The sequence below is a fragment of the Colius striatus genome, chromosome 19 (genome assembly GCF_028858725.1).
Source record: "Colius striatus isolate bColStr4 chromosome 19, bColStr4.1.hap1, whole genome shotgun sequence".
Taxonomy (NCBI): Eukaryota; Metazoa; Chordata; class Aves; order Coliiformes; family Coliidae; genus Colius; species Colius striatus.
Genome location: NC_084777.1, coordinates 11,226,812 through 11,240,261, shown reverse-complemented (window position 1 = coordinate 11,240,261; position 13,450 = coordinate 11,226,812). Strand labels below are relative to the sequence as shown.

The 13,450-nt window shown below is 52.1% G+C and overlaps 1 protein-coding gene across 12 annotated transcripts in view; it reads right to left on the bottom strand.

Annotated features, from left to right (window-relative positions):
* Positions 1 to 13,450, bottom strand: part of EHMT1 (euchromatic histone lysine methyltransferase 1) — a 144,524-nt gene that overhangs the window by 41,771 nt on the left and 89,303 nt on the right. For 10 of the 12 annotated variants that reach the window (XM_062011612.1, XM_062011609.1, XM_062011615.1 and 7 more), the window contains 6 exons: positions 9,766 to 9,911; positions 6,834 to 6,977; positions 5,030 to 5,256; positions 3,660 to 3,824; positions 3,106 to 3,188; positions 1,777 to 1,883 (listed from right to left, as the gene is read on the bottom strand). In XM_062011612.1, the coding sequence (XP_061867596.1) occupies positions 1,777 to 1,883; positions 3,106 to 3,188; positions 3,660 to 3,824; positions 5,030 to 5,256; positions 6,834 to 6,977; positions 9,766 to 9,911 (872 nt within the window). The remainder of the gene's footprint in view (positions 1 to 1,776; positions 1,884 to 3,105; positions 3,189 to 3,659; positions 3,825 to 5,029; positions 5,257 to 6,833; positions 6,978 to 9,765; positions 9,912 to 13,450) is intronic. The other 2 variants (XM_062011618.1, XM_062011619.1) reach the window with 1 other exon arrangement.

Sequence of the window (13,450 nt, the reverse complement as noted above, 5' to 3'; positions counted from 1 at the left end):
TCATGGAATCCCAGCATGGTGGGGCTGGAAGGGCCCTGCAGAGCTGCTGCAGCCCCAGCCCCTGCTACAGCAGGTTCCCCTGGCTCAGGGGGCACAGGAACGTGTCCAGGTGGGGTTGGAAACCTCCTGAGCAGGAGCCTCCACACCCTCCCTGGGCAGCCTGGGCCAGGGCTCCCTCACCTCAGCACCAAAGGAGTTTCTACTTCTGTTCAAGGGGAACTGTTTGTGTTCCAGCTTGTGCCCATCACCCCTTGACCTCTCAATGGACACTACAGAAAAATATGTCCCCCCATCCTCCTGACACCCACCCTTCAGGTATTTCTAAGTGTTGATGAGGTTTCCCCTCAGTCTCCTCCAGGCTGAGCAGCCCCAGGTCCCACAGCCTTTCCTCACAAGGAAGATGCTCCAGTCCCCTCAGCATCTTGCTGGCCCTGCACTGGCCTCTCTCCAGCACTTGCCTGTCCCTCTGGAGCTGGGGAGCCCAGCACTGGCCCCAGGACTCCAGATGAGGCCTCAGCAGGGCAGAGCAGAGGGGCAGCACAACCTCCTCAAGGTTCTGCCCTTGTCTTTGTTGAACCTCATGAGGTTCCTCTGTGCCCAACTCTCAGCCTGTCCAGATCTCACTGACTGGCAGCTCAGCCTCTGGGGAATCAGCCAGTGCTCCCAGTTTTGTACTATCAGGGAACTTCATGAAGATGTTGAACAAGATTGGCCCCAGAACCCATCCCTGTGGAACTCCACTGGCCACAAGCCAACTCAACTCAGCCCATTGATCCCCACCCTCTGGGCTCTGTCATTCAGCAGCTCTCCATCCACCTCACCTCCACTCATCCCAGCCACACTGCCTGAGCTTTCTGTGTGATGGGAGACAGTGTCAAAAGCCTTGCTGCAGTCGAGGGAGATCATATCCACTGCTCTCCCCTCATCTGTGATCAACCCAGGCAGTCAGAGGATGAGTTGTTCCCTCATCTTGCAGGGATGGGGGTGAGGCTGACCTGTCTGTAGTTTCCTGGGTCATCCTTCTTGCCCTTTGTGAAGACTGGAGTGACACTGGCCATTCTCCAGTCCTCAGGTACCTCACCTGTGCCCCACAATCATTCAAAAACAATGAGAGAGCAGCTCAGCAGTAACATCAGCAGCATCCCACGAGGAGCCATGGATTTATGGGTATCCAGCTTGGCTAGTAGATCCCTAACCTAATCCTCAACCAAGGGAAGCTCCTCACTCTCCACATTTTCTCTCTGTCCTGCAGGGACTGGGCTTCCCAAGCACCAGCCTTTGCAGCAGAGACTGAAGCAAAGAAGGCATTCAGTAGCTGTGTCACCCAGACACTCCTTGTTCAGCAGCAGGCTCACCTTCTCCCTGGCCTTCCTTTTGCTGCAGAGGTACCTGAAGAAGCCTTTCTTGTTTTCCTTTACATTCTTTGCCAGATTCAATCCCAAGACAACCTTAGTGTTCCTTGTTTCATCCCTGCATGTTCTGATGATACTCCTACACTCTTCCCAAGTGACCAATCTCTTTTTCCATGTTCTGTAGACTTCCTTCCTCCACTTTCAGAAGCCCCCTGTTCATCCACACAGGCCTCTTACCTACCCTACCTGATTTTCCACTCGTTGGGATGCAACAGTCTCAGGCTTGAAGGAAGTGGCAGGAAAGATTAACAGCTTTCCTGGGCAAGTTTCAGTGCTGACTTCCAAGTGTGCTTTAGCCATCTGGGGCAGGGGACCAAAAACCACAGCAAATTGCTTGTACAGAAGAAGAGAAGTGGAGACAGACCTGAATCAGCATGTGGCAGATGTCCACGTGGCCAGACTCGGCAGCAGCATGGAGAGGGGTTCTCTTACTCTGATGCTCCATTTTAAAATTAGGGTCAATTCCATCCACTGAAAAACAGAGCAGAGATGCTTTCAACCACAATTCAGAGATTAGAGAAAGGTGTAACAGGAGAACCAGGTCTCAACTAGAGGCTTTAAAAGGATGAGTTCCCAGCCCATCCTCAACCCTTCTCATGACTCACTAGGCATTCAAAGCAGAAAGCTGGTGGGGTGCTCCCAACAGCCCTCAAACCAAGAGCTTCAGAAGCACCATGGAATTTAATACCCTTAAGGCATTACAACTTCTACATAGGCCATCTCCCTCAGATTCACAACTCACCATCTCTCAGTGCAGCAAAACCAACAAACACTAGACATGGGTTAAAAAAACCCCAGTGCTGCTTCATTTAAAGCAACAGAGCAGTGGGAAACAACAGAGTCAGTGCTACCTGGCCTCTTTGTCTCACCACTATTAACTGCAATCAATGTTAGCAATCCTCCTTGCATCCCTGAAAACACAGGGCTACAAATTGGATGGAGCTTCTCCAACTATCAGGAGCTCAGGATCTGGCCAGAGATTCTCACAGCTGTGCAAAGACTGAGAGGTGCTGATGAGAGCCAGACAAAGATGTCTGGGCATGAGAACACGTTGCATATGATGAGGTCGTAGTTAAATACCAATGAATGACATTTTTGTGCTATTGGAGACATGAACAATGAAGCTAGCACTTGCTAGAAGGAAAAAGAAGAACAGAAAGCATCCAAAAGTGTACTGCAAAGTACTGGAGTGGAAAGGAAATGATCCCAAGGAAACGCCGTGTCCTTTGAAGGGGAGATTCCTCAGGAGCACCTGCTGATAAAAACAAGCTCAGCAGCTCAAAGTCATCTGGTGACTGACAACTCTGTGCCCCCCAAACAAACCCTGAGTATTGAAGGGCTCTTGCTCTCTGCTCTCCTACTGATGGGTCCCAGCTTGACTCCCATCTCTCTACCCTTCTATTGGATGCAGGTACCTTGGTATCCCATTGCATGGAAAGTTCTGTTGGCTAGAAAAACCACATGTAGGTCATGTGATGCAGAAACAAGTTGGGGGCAGGTGCACATTTCACAGAAAGATGAAGCCATTTCCAATGACACATCACTTGCAAAGTGGCTTTCTCCTCCAGCTCCACTCACGAGGGGCAGTGGGGAGTGTGAGGTGCTGCCACGCTGGGAGCTGGACTCTGGCAGCTGCCTGGCAGGGGCTGGGAGTACTGCCAGCCACACAGTGTCCTGGGAAGGAGCCACCTACCCAACATAAGCAGGACCTTTTGCAGCTCTCCTTGCCTTGCAGAGAAGTACAACTGCTTTGGATGGAACCGTAACTTCTTGGGTCTGCAGGAGTGGGGAAAAGAGGCAGCATTAATACTACTGAAGGTCACTCCCACTATTTCACCCCAGCCCACTGCTACCCCATGTGCACAACAGGGTCTGTTCCTGTGGTACAGCTTCAGAGTGCCAGGGAAACATAAGAACAAGTCTCCAGAAGGAGGTCAAAAGTTCCAGCTCCAACCACAGACAGCCTTGTCCTACCAAGGGCTGTATCTGCTCAGTGCTGCTCATCCACAAATCCCTGTGTAGTTACAGCTGTGGCTGGAGGGCCAGGGGAAAACAAAGCCCTCCAGACAAATGAGACACCCAGAGCTGTAACTGTTCTCTTGGATCAGTAATCTGTTGGGGGGTGACAAATGACTGAACAAAAGAAAGGTCTGAGTGGGCCCAAAATCCAGGGAAGCTAAAGCCTGGGTTTCTCCAGGTTAAGCAGTTTTGCTGGGAAGTGCAGACACCCATCACTTGTTTTCTTACTTTTCAGAGTGCAGGGCAAGCAGGGCACTTTCCAGAGTTTCTTTAACTGGTCCCTGGGTCAGGCTAGTAGTAGGCTTTGAGAAAACTGAAGACCCAGCCATGTCAAAGCCCTCAGCAGCTGAACTTTCTGGCTTGTCGTCCTCTGACAACCGCATCCCAGAGCCACTGAAGAGAAAAAATGAGACAGAGCCAAAGCACAACCATTAAAAACACACATCAGTGTAGATCTTATGCCAAAGAAGGATAGGAAATGGATTTTAAATGCAGATATGCTTAGGTAAAATCAAAACACCAACCAACACATTTTACAGCCTTTTGGGTAAGAACTTGCCCCAAATGGGAGCTGCATTGCCCTGTGGTTCCACTGTGATGTACCCAGGAAGATGGGGCAAGTCATAAGAGCCATCAGATCAGATCAGATCAGACAAGTAGTTGGAGCACTGCCCAGTGCATTGATGGCTTGATTTTGGTTTTCCTCTGTGTTTTCATCCTCCCTTTATACTGGCACCCATTGGTGCCAGTCAGGAGCCACAGCCAGGTACTGTATGAATTCCCCTGTCACTTACCAAACCTGGCAACATCAACTCATTCCACTGTTATTCTATTGCAAACAATAAGAGGAAGGAATGGTTTTAACTCCTGAACTCCTGTCTTCATAGCTTCTGCCCCAGCTCACCCCTCTCTGGCTGCTTTGCTCTTCTCCAATACAGCAAAACACAAAACACACTTGCCAATTCCTGCAGCTGAATTTGGCTCCTCAGAGCAGGACCAGAAAGCACTTTGCTCCATCAGGAGGAGCACAAGCCTTCAAATGCCCTGCTGAGGCCTCATCTGGAGTCCTGGGGCCAGTGCTGGGCTCCCCAGCTCCAAAGGGACAGGGAACTGCTGGAGAGAGGCCAGTGCAGGGCCAGCAAGATGCTGAGGGGACTGGAGCATCTTCCTTGTGAGGAAAGGCTGTGGGACCTGGGGCTGCTCAGCCTGGAGAAGAGAGGGCTGAGGGTGGTCCTCATCAACACTCAGAAGTACCTGAAGGGTGGGTGTCAGGAGGATGGGGGGACATATTTTTCTGTAGTGTCCAGTGAGAGGTCAAGGGGTGATGGGCACAAGCTGGAACACAAACAGTTCCCTTTAAACATAGGGAAAAACTCTTTTCACTGTTGAGCTGAGGGAGCCCTGGCCCAGGCTGCCCAGGGAGGGTGTGGAGGCTCCTGCTCAGGAGGTTTCCAACCCCACCTGGACACGTTCCTGTGTCCCCTGAGCCAGGGGAACCTGCTTGAGCAGGGGCTGGAGCAGCTCTGCAGGGCCCTTCCAGCTCCACCACACTGCGATTCTGTGAAGAGGTCTGAGATGTCTGGTGCTCCCAAGCTCACCTCCCCATCGTGGTGTCGGCCCTTCCCTCCACAGCTGCTGGTTTCTGCTGCTCATAGGTCAGTGACACCGTCGAGGTCGTGTCTGCCTTCGCTATTGTTACCTCCTTTGCCTTGGAGGCCTCTTCCCCGCAGTGTGGGCAGTAGCTCATGTTGTTGACCTGGGAGGCACAGTTCTTGTGGAAACGGTGGGAGATGCTGCTCTCAGGCTGACACTCCATGAAAGTGCCCTAAAGAAACCACAGAGGAGGGATTGACAGCTGGCCCAGGCCGTGCCTCACCCCTTCCACATGCTTCAGCCGCAGAGCTCTCAAACACTTCATTGGCCACCACTCTTGTCCCTGGCGCTTCCAATACAGTAAGCAAGCACTGCCACTTCTTTAGAAGAGAACAAAACCAAGGTAATGGGGAAAAAACTCACTTGGTTAGGGACTGCAAAGCAAATTTGGTTTTAATTGTGCTTGGGAAACAGAACCAAGAAGTCTTTCCTCTAACGCTTGAAGTTCTCGCTCATGCTTCTAGAAGTGCCAGTGTACTGTAAGGATGCCCCCAAAACTGCAAGAGAAAACTTCACACCTGTGTGCTGAGCCAGCATTAAAACTACCTAACAAAGCTGTGCACAAACCACTCACAGACCTACATGAATGCAATGAAATCAGCTGTGAACCCCAATGTGACTTGCAGCATGCAAGGACTTCGCTGCTCAGACCAGCCCCAGAAGCTGCTGAACCCCAACGTGGCCGACTGCTCAGGCAACAAACTCGGGCAACTTTTCTTACAGCTGCTCTCCCTTTCCAGCACAGTCCTTCCAGGTGAACTGCAGCTACCCCAGAATTCATTGCCCTGTGATATCACTGCTGCCTGAAGCCCTGCTGTGCTCTGTTATCAGTGAGGGGCAGCACGAACGCTCCCAGGCTCACCTCTGCGAACCGGGACACGCCACTGAGAGATGTCTGAGCAGAGAAGGAAAGGCTTGTTAAACCCCACTCTTCTCCTGAATTCATGGGCCTCCCAGGCAATCTAATTAACTCTATTTTGGCTTTTCAAAATGCCTTTAAGGGTTTTGAGGACTTTATCTTTGAAATGATCTTTGGCTCAGTGTGAAAAGCCAGGATGCACCTTTACTACAGCAACGCTTGAGACTACTGCAGCATCTTTCACTGAGTCATCTTGAGGGACACTGGCAGCAGACAATTAAGCCTCCTCATCACCCCTCATCACCCTCATCACCCTCATCATCCCTCATCACTTCCTCCATTGGTGTTTTTTGGCTTTACCAACAGGGAAATCAGGATGCTGACGACTTAAAGGACTGGACCAAAGCTGTTAAAAGGTTCAGTGGCAGAGGTGGAAGAAGCAGTAGGAAATCTCAAACACTGCCTTGTTCCAGTGCCACCACACAGCTTCCCCATCTACATCATCATGAGCAGGCATTGGGGGATACAAGTATTTGTACACAGATTCATCTACAAACCAAGCTAATGCAAACTGTGATGCAACTGAACTGTAGAGAGAAAGAAAAAACCTCACCCTTTGTTCCAAAGGGATTCTTAAGGCAAGACTTCCACTGTGTGAAACCCCAGTGAAAACCCTTCAGTAACACCCCTGGGGTCTCCAGGAAGATGCAGGTGATGATTGCAGCTACCCTCATACACACTTGTGCTGAAAACACCACCTGATGTGCTGTGGAAGGAGCTGGAGCTGATGCCAGCAAGTCAGTAAACCCCTTTAGGTACCATCTCCACCTTCAGCTGTTCCAGCTACTGCAACAGGTACCCCCTTCCCTAGATTGAGAGCACGGACTTACTGCAGTGCAAAAGTATCCACAGCCAGGGCAACACTGGTGTTTCACCATCCTCCCTCTATGGTCCTCACACAGCACCAAAAGCTGGACTTTGTTAGACGGGCGCATCAGTTCATACTTAACCACACTGTTTGTGCATCGGCCCAGCTGGAACGGGAGAAATTAAAGGAGATGAAATTACTGGACACCAAAACACTCTCTGTGCTTGTGAGGAGGAAAGATGTTGCACACTGCCTTGATGAGCCCTGGCTTCTTCACAGTGATCCAGATGTGTGCCAGACAGCGTTAGCAGTGCAGCAGGGAGCTGTGAAAGCCACTCTCGCAGGAAGGAACGCATCGATTACTAACTCGTGCATGTGGACCTCGAGGTGTTTGCTCCTCACGGGAAGAAAAGAACCCAAAATGGTAACTGGAAAGAGGCAAGAGCCAAAGCAGTGGCAGAAGGAGCAGTCCCATGGGCCTGACTCACCCAGCACACGCTCTCCTCTCGCCAGGAAGAGCGGGTGTCAGTGACCAAGAGAACAAGACCATATGCACTAAATCTTGTTTCTGTTCAAAAGTGTAAGTCACGGGAAGATAGAGGGAAAAAACAATTGCTCTTCATTGCCAGGGAAGTTACTGTCTGTACTGGCTCCAGCACTGGCCCCTACCCAGACCACAGGGATGAACAGCCAGGCTTTCACTCAGCTCAGCTACGCTCACGTTCGGAGCGTGTTTTCCAAAGGATTCCACCAATGTACAGCTCTGCACTTCAAACCCTGTCCCTCAGGCAAGCCTCTGAGCTGACAGTGACAGCAGGCTCTGGAATTAGGACTCACTCCTCCCAATCAGGGCTCTGCTGCCTCAGCAGAATCAGCACATCCTTCTGCTGCCCCCCTTCATACAGCTCCACTTTCACATCCCAGTTGCCACCTGCTAGCACGACACAACACTGGTGGGTTCTCTGAGCTCCTCTTGACAACAACAACCTTGCTTTCCCCAAATGCTTGGCAAAGGACATTTCTAAACTAGAAGTACAACTTTAAACATAAGGAAAAACTCTTTCCCTGCTGAGGTGAGGGAGCTCTGGCCCAGGCTGCCCAGAGAGGCTGTGGAGGCTCCTTCCTTGGAGGGCTCCGAGACCCACCTGGACACGTTCCTGTGCCCCTTGATCTAGGTGGGAGCTGCCTCTGCAGGGGGGTTGCACTGGATGAGCTCTAAAGCTCCCTTCCAACCCCATCATTCTATGATTCTATGATCAACTGTGAAAGGCTGCTCCCAGGAACCACCCCTAGAGAAATCCATGCACAATGCCACCACGAGCAGAGGGGGCAGCCAGGGCCCTGCTGCCTGCTCCCCACCAACACTCTGCTGCAGCTGAGGCTTCATTTGCTGCTTTTTCTCAGCAAAACTAGATTTTCCCTGTAATTCTTCTTTTAAACTCCACTTCTCCTGCAGAAGCAACACCTCTACAGAGAAAGAGAACGGATTTTAACCTAGGCTCATCAGTCACCCCTCACAGCTCCAGCTGCAAAGTCTCCCTGTGGCTGTGCCACCCTGGCTGGGCTGAGCACCGTCACCACACACACCCCAGGGGCTGCAGGGGTGGCAGGAGAGGACCATTGAGTGGATTTTCACTTATGAGCTGAGGGAATTTGGTTAACACATGAAAAGCTGCACTGGGGGAGTGAGGGAGTCCCTACATTATGATGTCACACTGCATTATTTGTGAGAAACTCCAAAAAAAACAGGTACAAAATGATTAATTGCTATTTTCCAACCATTAGAGAGTGCAGCAGGGTGCTCAGAACTATTTATACCATTCTCCAAGGACATGACAGTCTGGAGAACCCACTACCACACATGTAATATTCTTCCAACATCTATGAGTCACTTATGCCATTATGAAAAAGAATCTGACATGAAGCAGCATAACTCTGACCTCTGCTATTCCTGATTTATCCAGGGGCAGAACTGTCAAACCACCATGAACACGAGAAGGAACTCTTTCAAACACCTTCTGTTTCTTTAGGAACCCACTCCCCTAGAAGTCTCCAGTGCCTTCTCTCTTTAATGAACCAATCCTGCCATGCTTTGGAAATTCCTTTCTCTATCAGCACATCTTTACAGAAGCAGAGCTGGGCTGCAAATCTGACCATCCCTTTCTCCCTCCCTCCACCCTTCTCCTGGGATCCTACAGGAGAACTCAGGGTATTCTCACTCTTTGTCCTACTCCCAGCAAGTATCAGATTGCTGCAGTGTGACTGTAGCTCAGCTTCACAGGGTGTGCTGCTGAGTGTGCTCCTGTGCTGCAGTCTCACTTCCCAGCCTCTGGGAGGGTGTCACCTCTGCCATGGAATTCTGCACTTCTGGAACCAGTCAAGCCCAACCAGCCCAGCTGGGATTGACTGGAAGGCATCAGGTGCAATCACTTTCAGTCAGCCAGAAGCTCTTGGGGAAGGAGGAGAGGGGCAGGCTGGGGCAGCCAGGGCCAGTGGAGGGTGGGCCAAGCTCAAGAGCTGACCACAGAAAGGTTTGCATCAGCTCCTTGGGAGTCAGGAGAAACCAGCTCCAAGCTTCCACTGATGGGATCTTCTCACTTTGATGCATGCTGATGTATTTTAGCCCACTTGGCCTCGAGTGTGTGTGTTACATCAACCCTTCCAGCCACACAGGCCAGGACAAGCTGTGGAGATGCACCTGGCACCTCTCCAACTTCACAGGCACCACCTCAGCCCTTGGAGCAGCCTCACCCCCAGTGACACACACACACAGCGCTGGAGCCCTCACAGCCCAGCCAGAGAGACATGTGCCCTGCCATTCCCACACTCCAGTGGGTTCCCAGGCTGCAGAGCCTCCTGCCTGACCCAACACATGTTCCTGGCACAGCTTTTTATTCTTTATGTCTTTGCCCTCAGCAGCAAAGCCTGTGAGAAGCTGAAAGACAGGCTCCTACCTCGTTATCCACACTCTCCGTGGCCATGCACTGGTTGTTGGCTAACGTGGTGATCTCTCTGCTTTTGGGGGTTTCCATTCGACAGCTGCAGAGGGGAACTTCATGGAGACCATCTACTTCCATTGCTTCAGGACCATTGGAAAGACCTGGAGTACAGAAGAGCAATAAATCAACTCTGAAATTCTCTCCCAGGAGAAAGGATGCAGCCCATTGACACCACCCGTGTCCTGTGGCACCTTCCCACTCCACGCCCTGAAACGCTCTCAAGGCATTACCTAAACACTGTCAAAAAGCCCTCCTTAGCAAAGTACAGGATGCTCTTGCAAAGCCCAGCAACACTACAGATGACTGTGCTGAAATCAAGAATAGGAAGTTAAGGACAGTTTATTGTGAGGAAATCTCAACAAGGAAAAAGCCACAGTGAGCTCCAGGTTTTTATCAGCCTGTCTCCCCTCCCAACCTGCCCCAAAGTACTGTGCTCTGGCACCAGACAATCTGTATGAAACCACCTGGAGCTGAACATCTGAATAGTCAGTGAAGTGATAAATAGAGAAGATCAGGAAAGCACAAACCTCTGTTTGCAGAGGCTTATTGTACAGATGGGAAAGCCAAATTCCTGGGACTGTCTGGTCTCAGCCAACCAAGAATTATTTACTTTGGAAGAACAAACCAGGGTAAAGAAAGCAGCAGGATGCTCAGATGTTTCTGCCTTCTCCTCATCTCATTCTCTCAGATTTTCAACCTTTCCAAACCCATTTAAAGGTGGGGAATGGCTTTTGAGGGGGCTTACTGCCAGGTAAGGGGGCACAGCATGAATGTTCTCGTGGCTCCACTGGATTCAACTCAATCACTACATTACCCACGATTGCAAAACACTGGCCTGACAACAAAGAGGTTGTTTTTAGTCCCACACTCCTATTCTAATCCTACACAGTTGTAACATTTCTTTGCCATATTTTCATTACAGAGCAAACACTCAAACGTTTGCCTTTGGATTGGTTCACCCTGGAGCATCCCCAGCCTTCCCTACCCAAGCCTGCTATGGGATTGAGTCCCAGATGCACAACCACTGTTTATGAGCTTTTCAAAGGAGAGTTGTTCTGCTGCAAAGTTTCAAAGATGAAGTTCATTCCTGAGGGAGCTTTGCCTTTAGCTGCCCTGGCAATGGCAGCCCTCCCTCTGCAGCATCCTGCCCATGGCTGCCACCCTGGCAGCTGAGCACAAGCCCCTTTCATCTTATAAAGAGTTTCCTTTAGCCAATGAGTGGCCAGACCAAGCCTAGAGCAGTGGGGTATTACAAGTCATACAAACAGGGGGAAGGTCCTTGCAGTTTTCATGTAAAATCCTGTCAAGGTTTAAGAGCTTCTTCTAGAACCACAAATCTCATCCCTCGCTTTCCCAGCTCTCATTTTCATCATGTTTTTGACACACAGAGGCTCTGGTGAGAGCATCCCTCCTCAATCCTGACCCTCCCTTGGTGGTGAACACTCCCATCTGTTCTTTGATGTGGCTCTATCAAGAGAGCCAGCCAGCCTTTGAAAGGGCAGGAGGGAAGGGGGACATGGACAGCTGCAGGTCAGGCAGCAGCTGGATGAGAGGCGAGTTCAGCACTGGGAACAGCACCCGGGAACCAGCCCAGCCCCTCCTGTCCCGGCCTGGGGAGATGCTGCAGCAGCTGAGTGGGATGGGCAGAGGCTTGGGGAGATGCTGCAGCAGCTGAGTGGGACGGGCAGAGGCTTGGGGAGATGCTGCAGCAGCTGAGTGGGATGGGCAGAGGCTTGGGGAGATGCTACAGCAGCTGAGTGGGATGGGCAGAGGCTTGGGGAGATGCTGCAGCAGCTGAGTGGGACGGGCAGAGGCTTGGGGAGATGCTGCAGCAGCTGAGTGGGACGGGCAGAGGCTTGGGGAGATGCTGCAGCAGCTGAGTGGGACGGGCAGAGGCTTGGGGAGATGCTGCAGCAGCTGAGTGGGATGGGCAGAGGCTTGGGGAGATGCTGCAGCAGCTGAGTGGGATGGGCAGAGGCTTGGGGAGATGCTGCAGCAGCTGAGTGGGACGGGCAGAGGCTTGGGGAGATGCTGCAGCAGCTGAGTGGGATGGGCAGAGGCTTGGGGAGATGCTGCAGCAGCTGAGTGGGATGGCAGGGCTGAGGCAGCACCTTGGATCCCCTGTGGGGGTCATCCCCACCACGCTGCTCTCCCTCTGCTGGGCTCCCAGGCCTCATCCCAGCCCCAGCCCCATGGCAGGGCCCGGCGCGGCCGGACGCTCCCGCAGCCGCCAGGGGGCAGCCGGGACCCCGCGAGCCGCCAGGAGAACAAAGGCCCGACCCGGGCCCGGCCCCGCGCACACACACACACACACACACAGACACACACCCACACACACCCCCCCACATACACCCAGACACACACACACAGACACACACACACACACAGACACACACACAGACACACACCCACACACACACACACCCCCACATACACCCAGACACACACCCAGACACACACACACACAGACACACACCCCCACATACACCCAGACACACACACACAGAGACACACACACACACCCCCCCACATACACCCAGAGACACACCCAGACGCGCACACACACCCAGAGACACACCCAGACACACACACACAGCCAGACACACACACACACAGACACATAGAGACACACACACACCCCCCCACATACACCCAGAGACATACACACACACACCCCCCATAGACACACACAGAGACACCCGCACAGAAACACCCGCACACACACACCCACACCCCGAGACCCACACACAGACACACACACCCAGAGACACAGACACACACACACAGACACACACACACAGATACACACCCCCAGAGACACACACACACAGATACACACACCCAGAGACACACACACACACACCCCCCCAGAGACACACACACACAGACACACACCCCCAGAGACACACACAGACACACACACACAGACACACACACAGACACACACACACACACACACCCCCTCAGAGACACACACAGACACACACACACAGACACACACACACAGATACACACCCCCAGAGACACACACACACAGATACACACACCCCCAGAGACACACAGAGAGACACACACCCAGAGACACAGACACACAGAGATCCGCACACACACACACCCAGAGACACACACACAGACCCACACACACACACAGACACACATACCCCCCTAGACACACACACAGACCCACACCCACACACACAGACACACACACCCCCCTAGACACACACACATACACACACCCCACACACAGAGACCCAGAGACACACACGCAGACCCACACATACAGAGACCCGCACACAGACCCACACAAAGACACACATACACACACACACCTCCCCCACACGTACACACACATACGCTCACATACAGACCCACACACACACGTACACCCACACACCCCCCAACATACACATACACACCCCCCCACACACACACATCCCCAGAGACAGTCACACACACACACTCACACACACCCCCCCACAGACCCAGACAGTCACACACAGTCACACCCACAGAACTAGATACAGTCACACAACACACAGTCAGTCACACAGTCACACATGCATAGTAAGTCACACACAGTCATGCACACACACACACCCCGTCACCCCCTCACAGTCACACACACACGCCCAGAGTC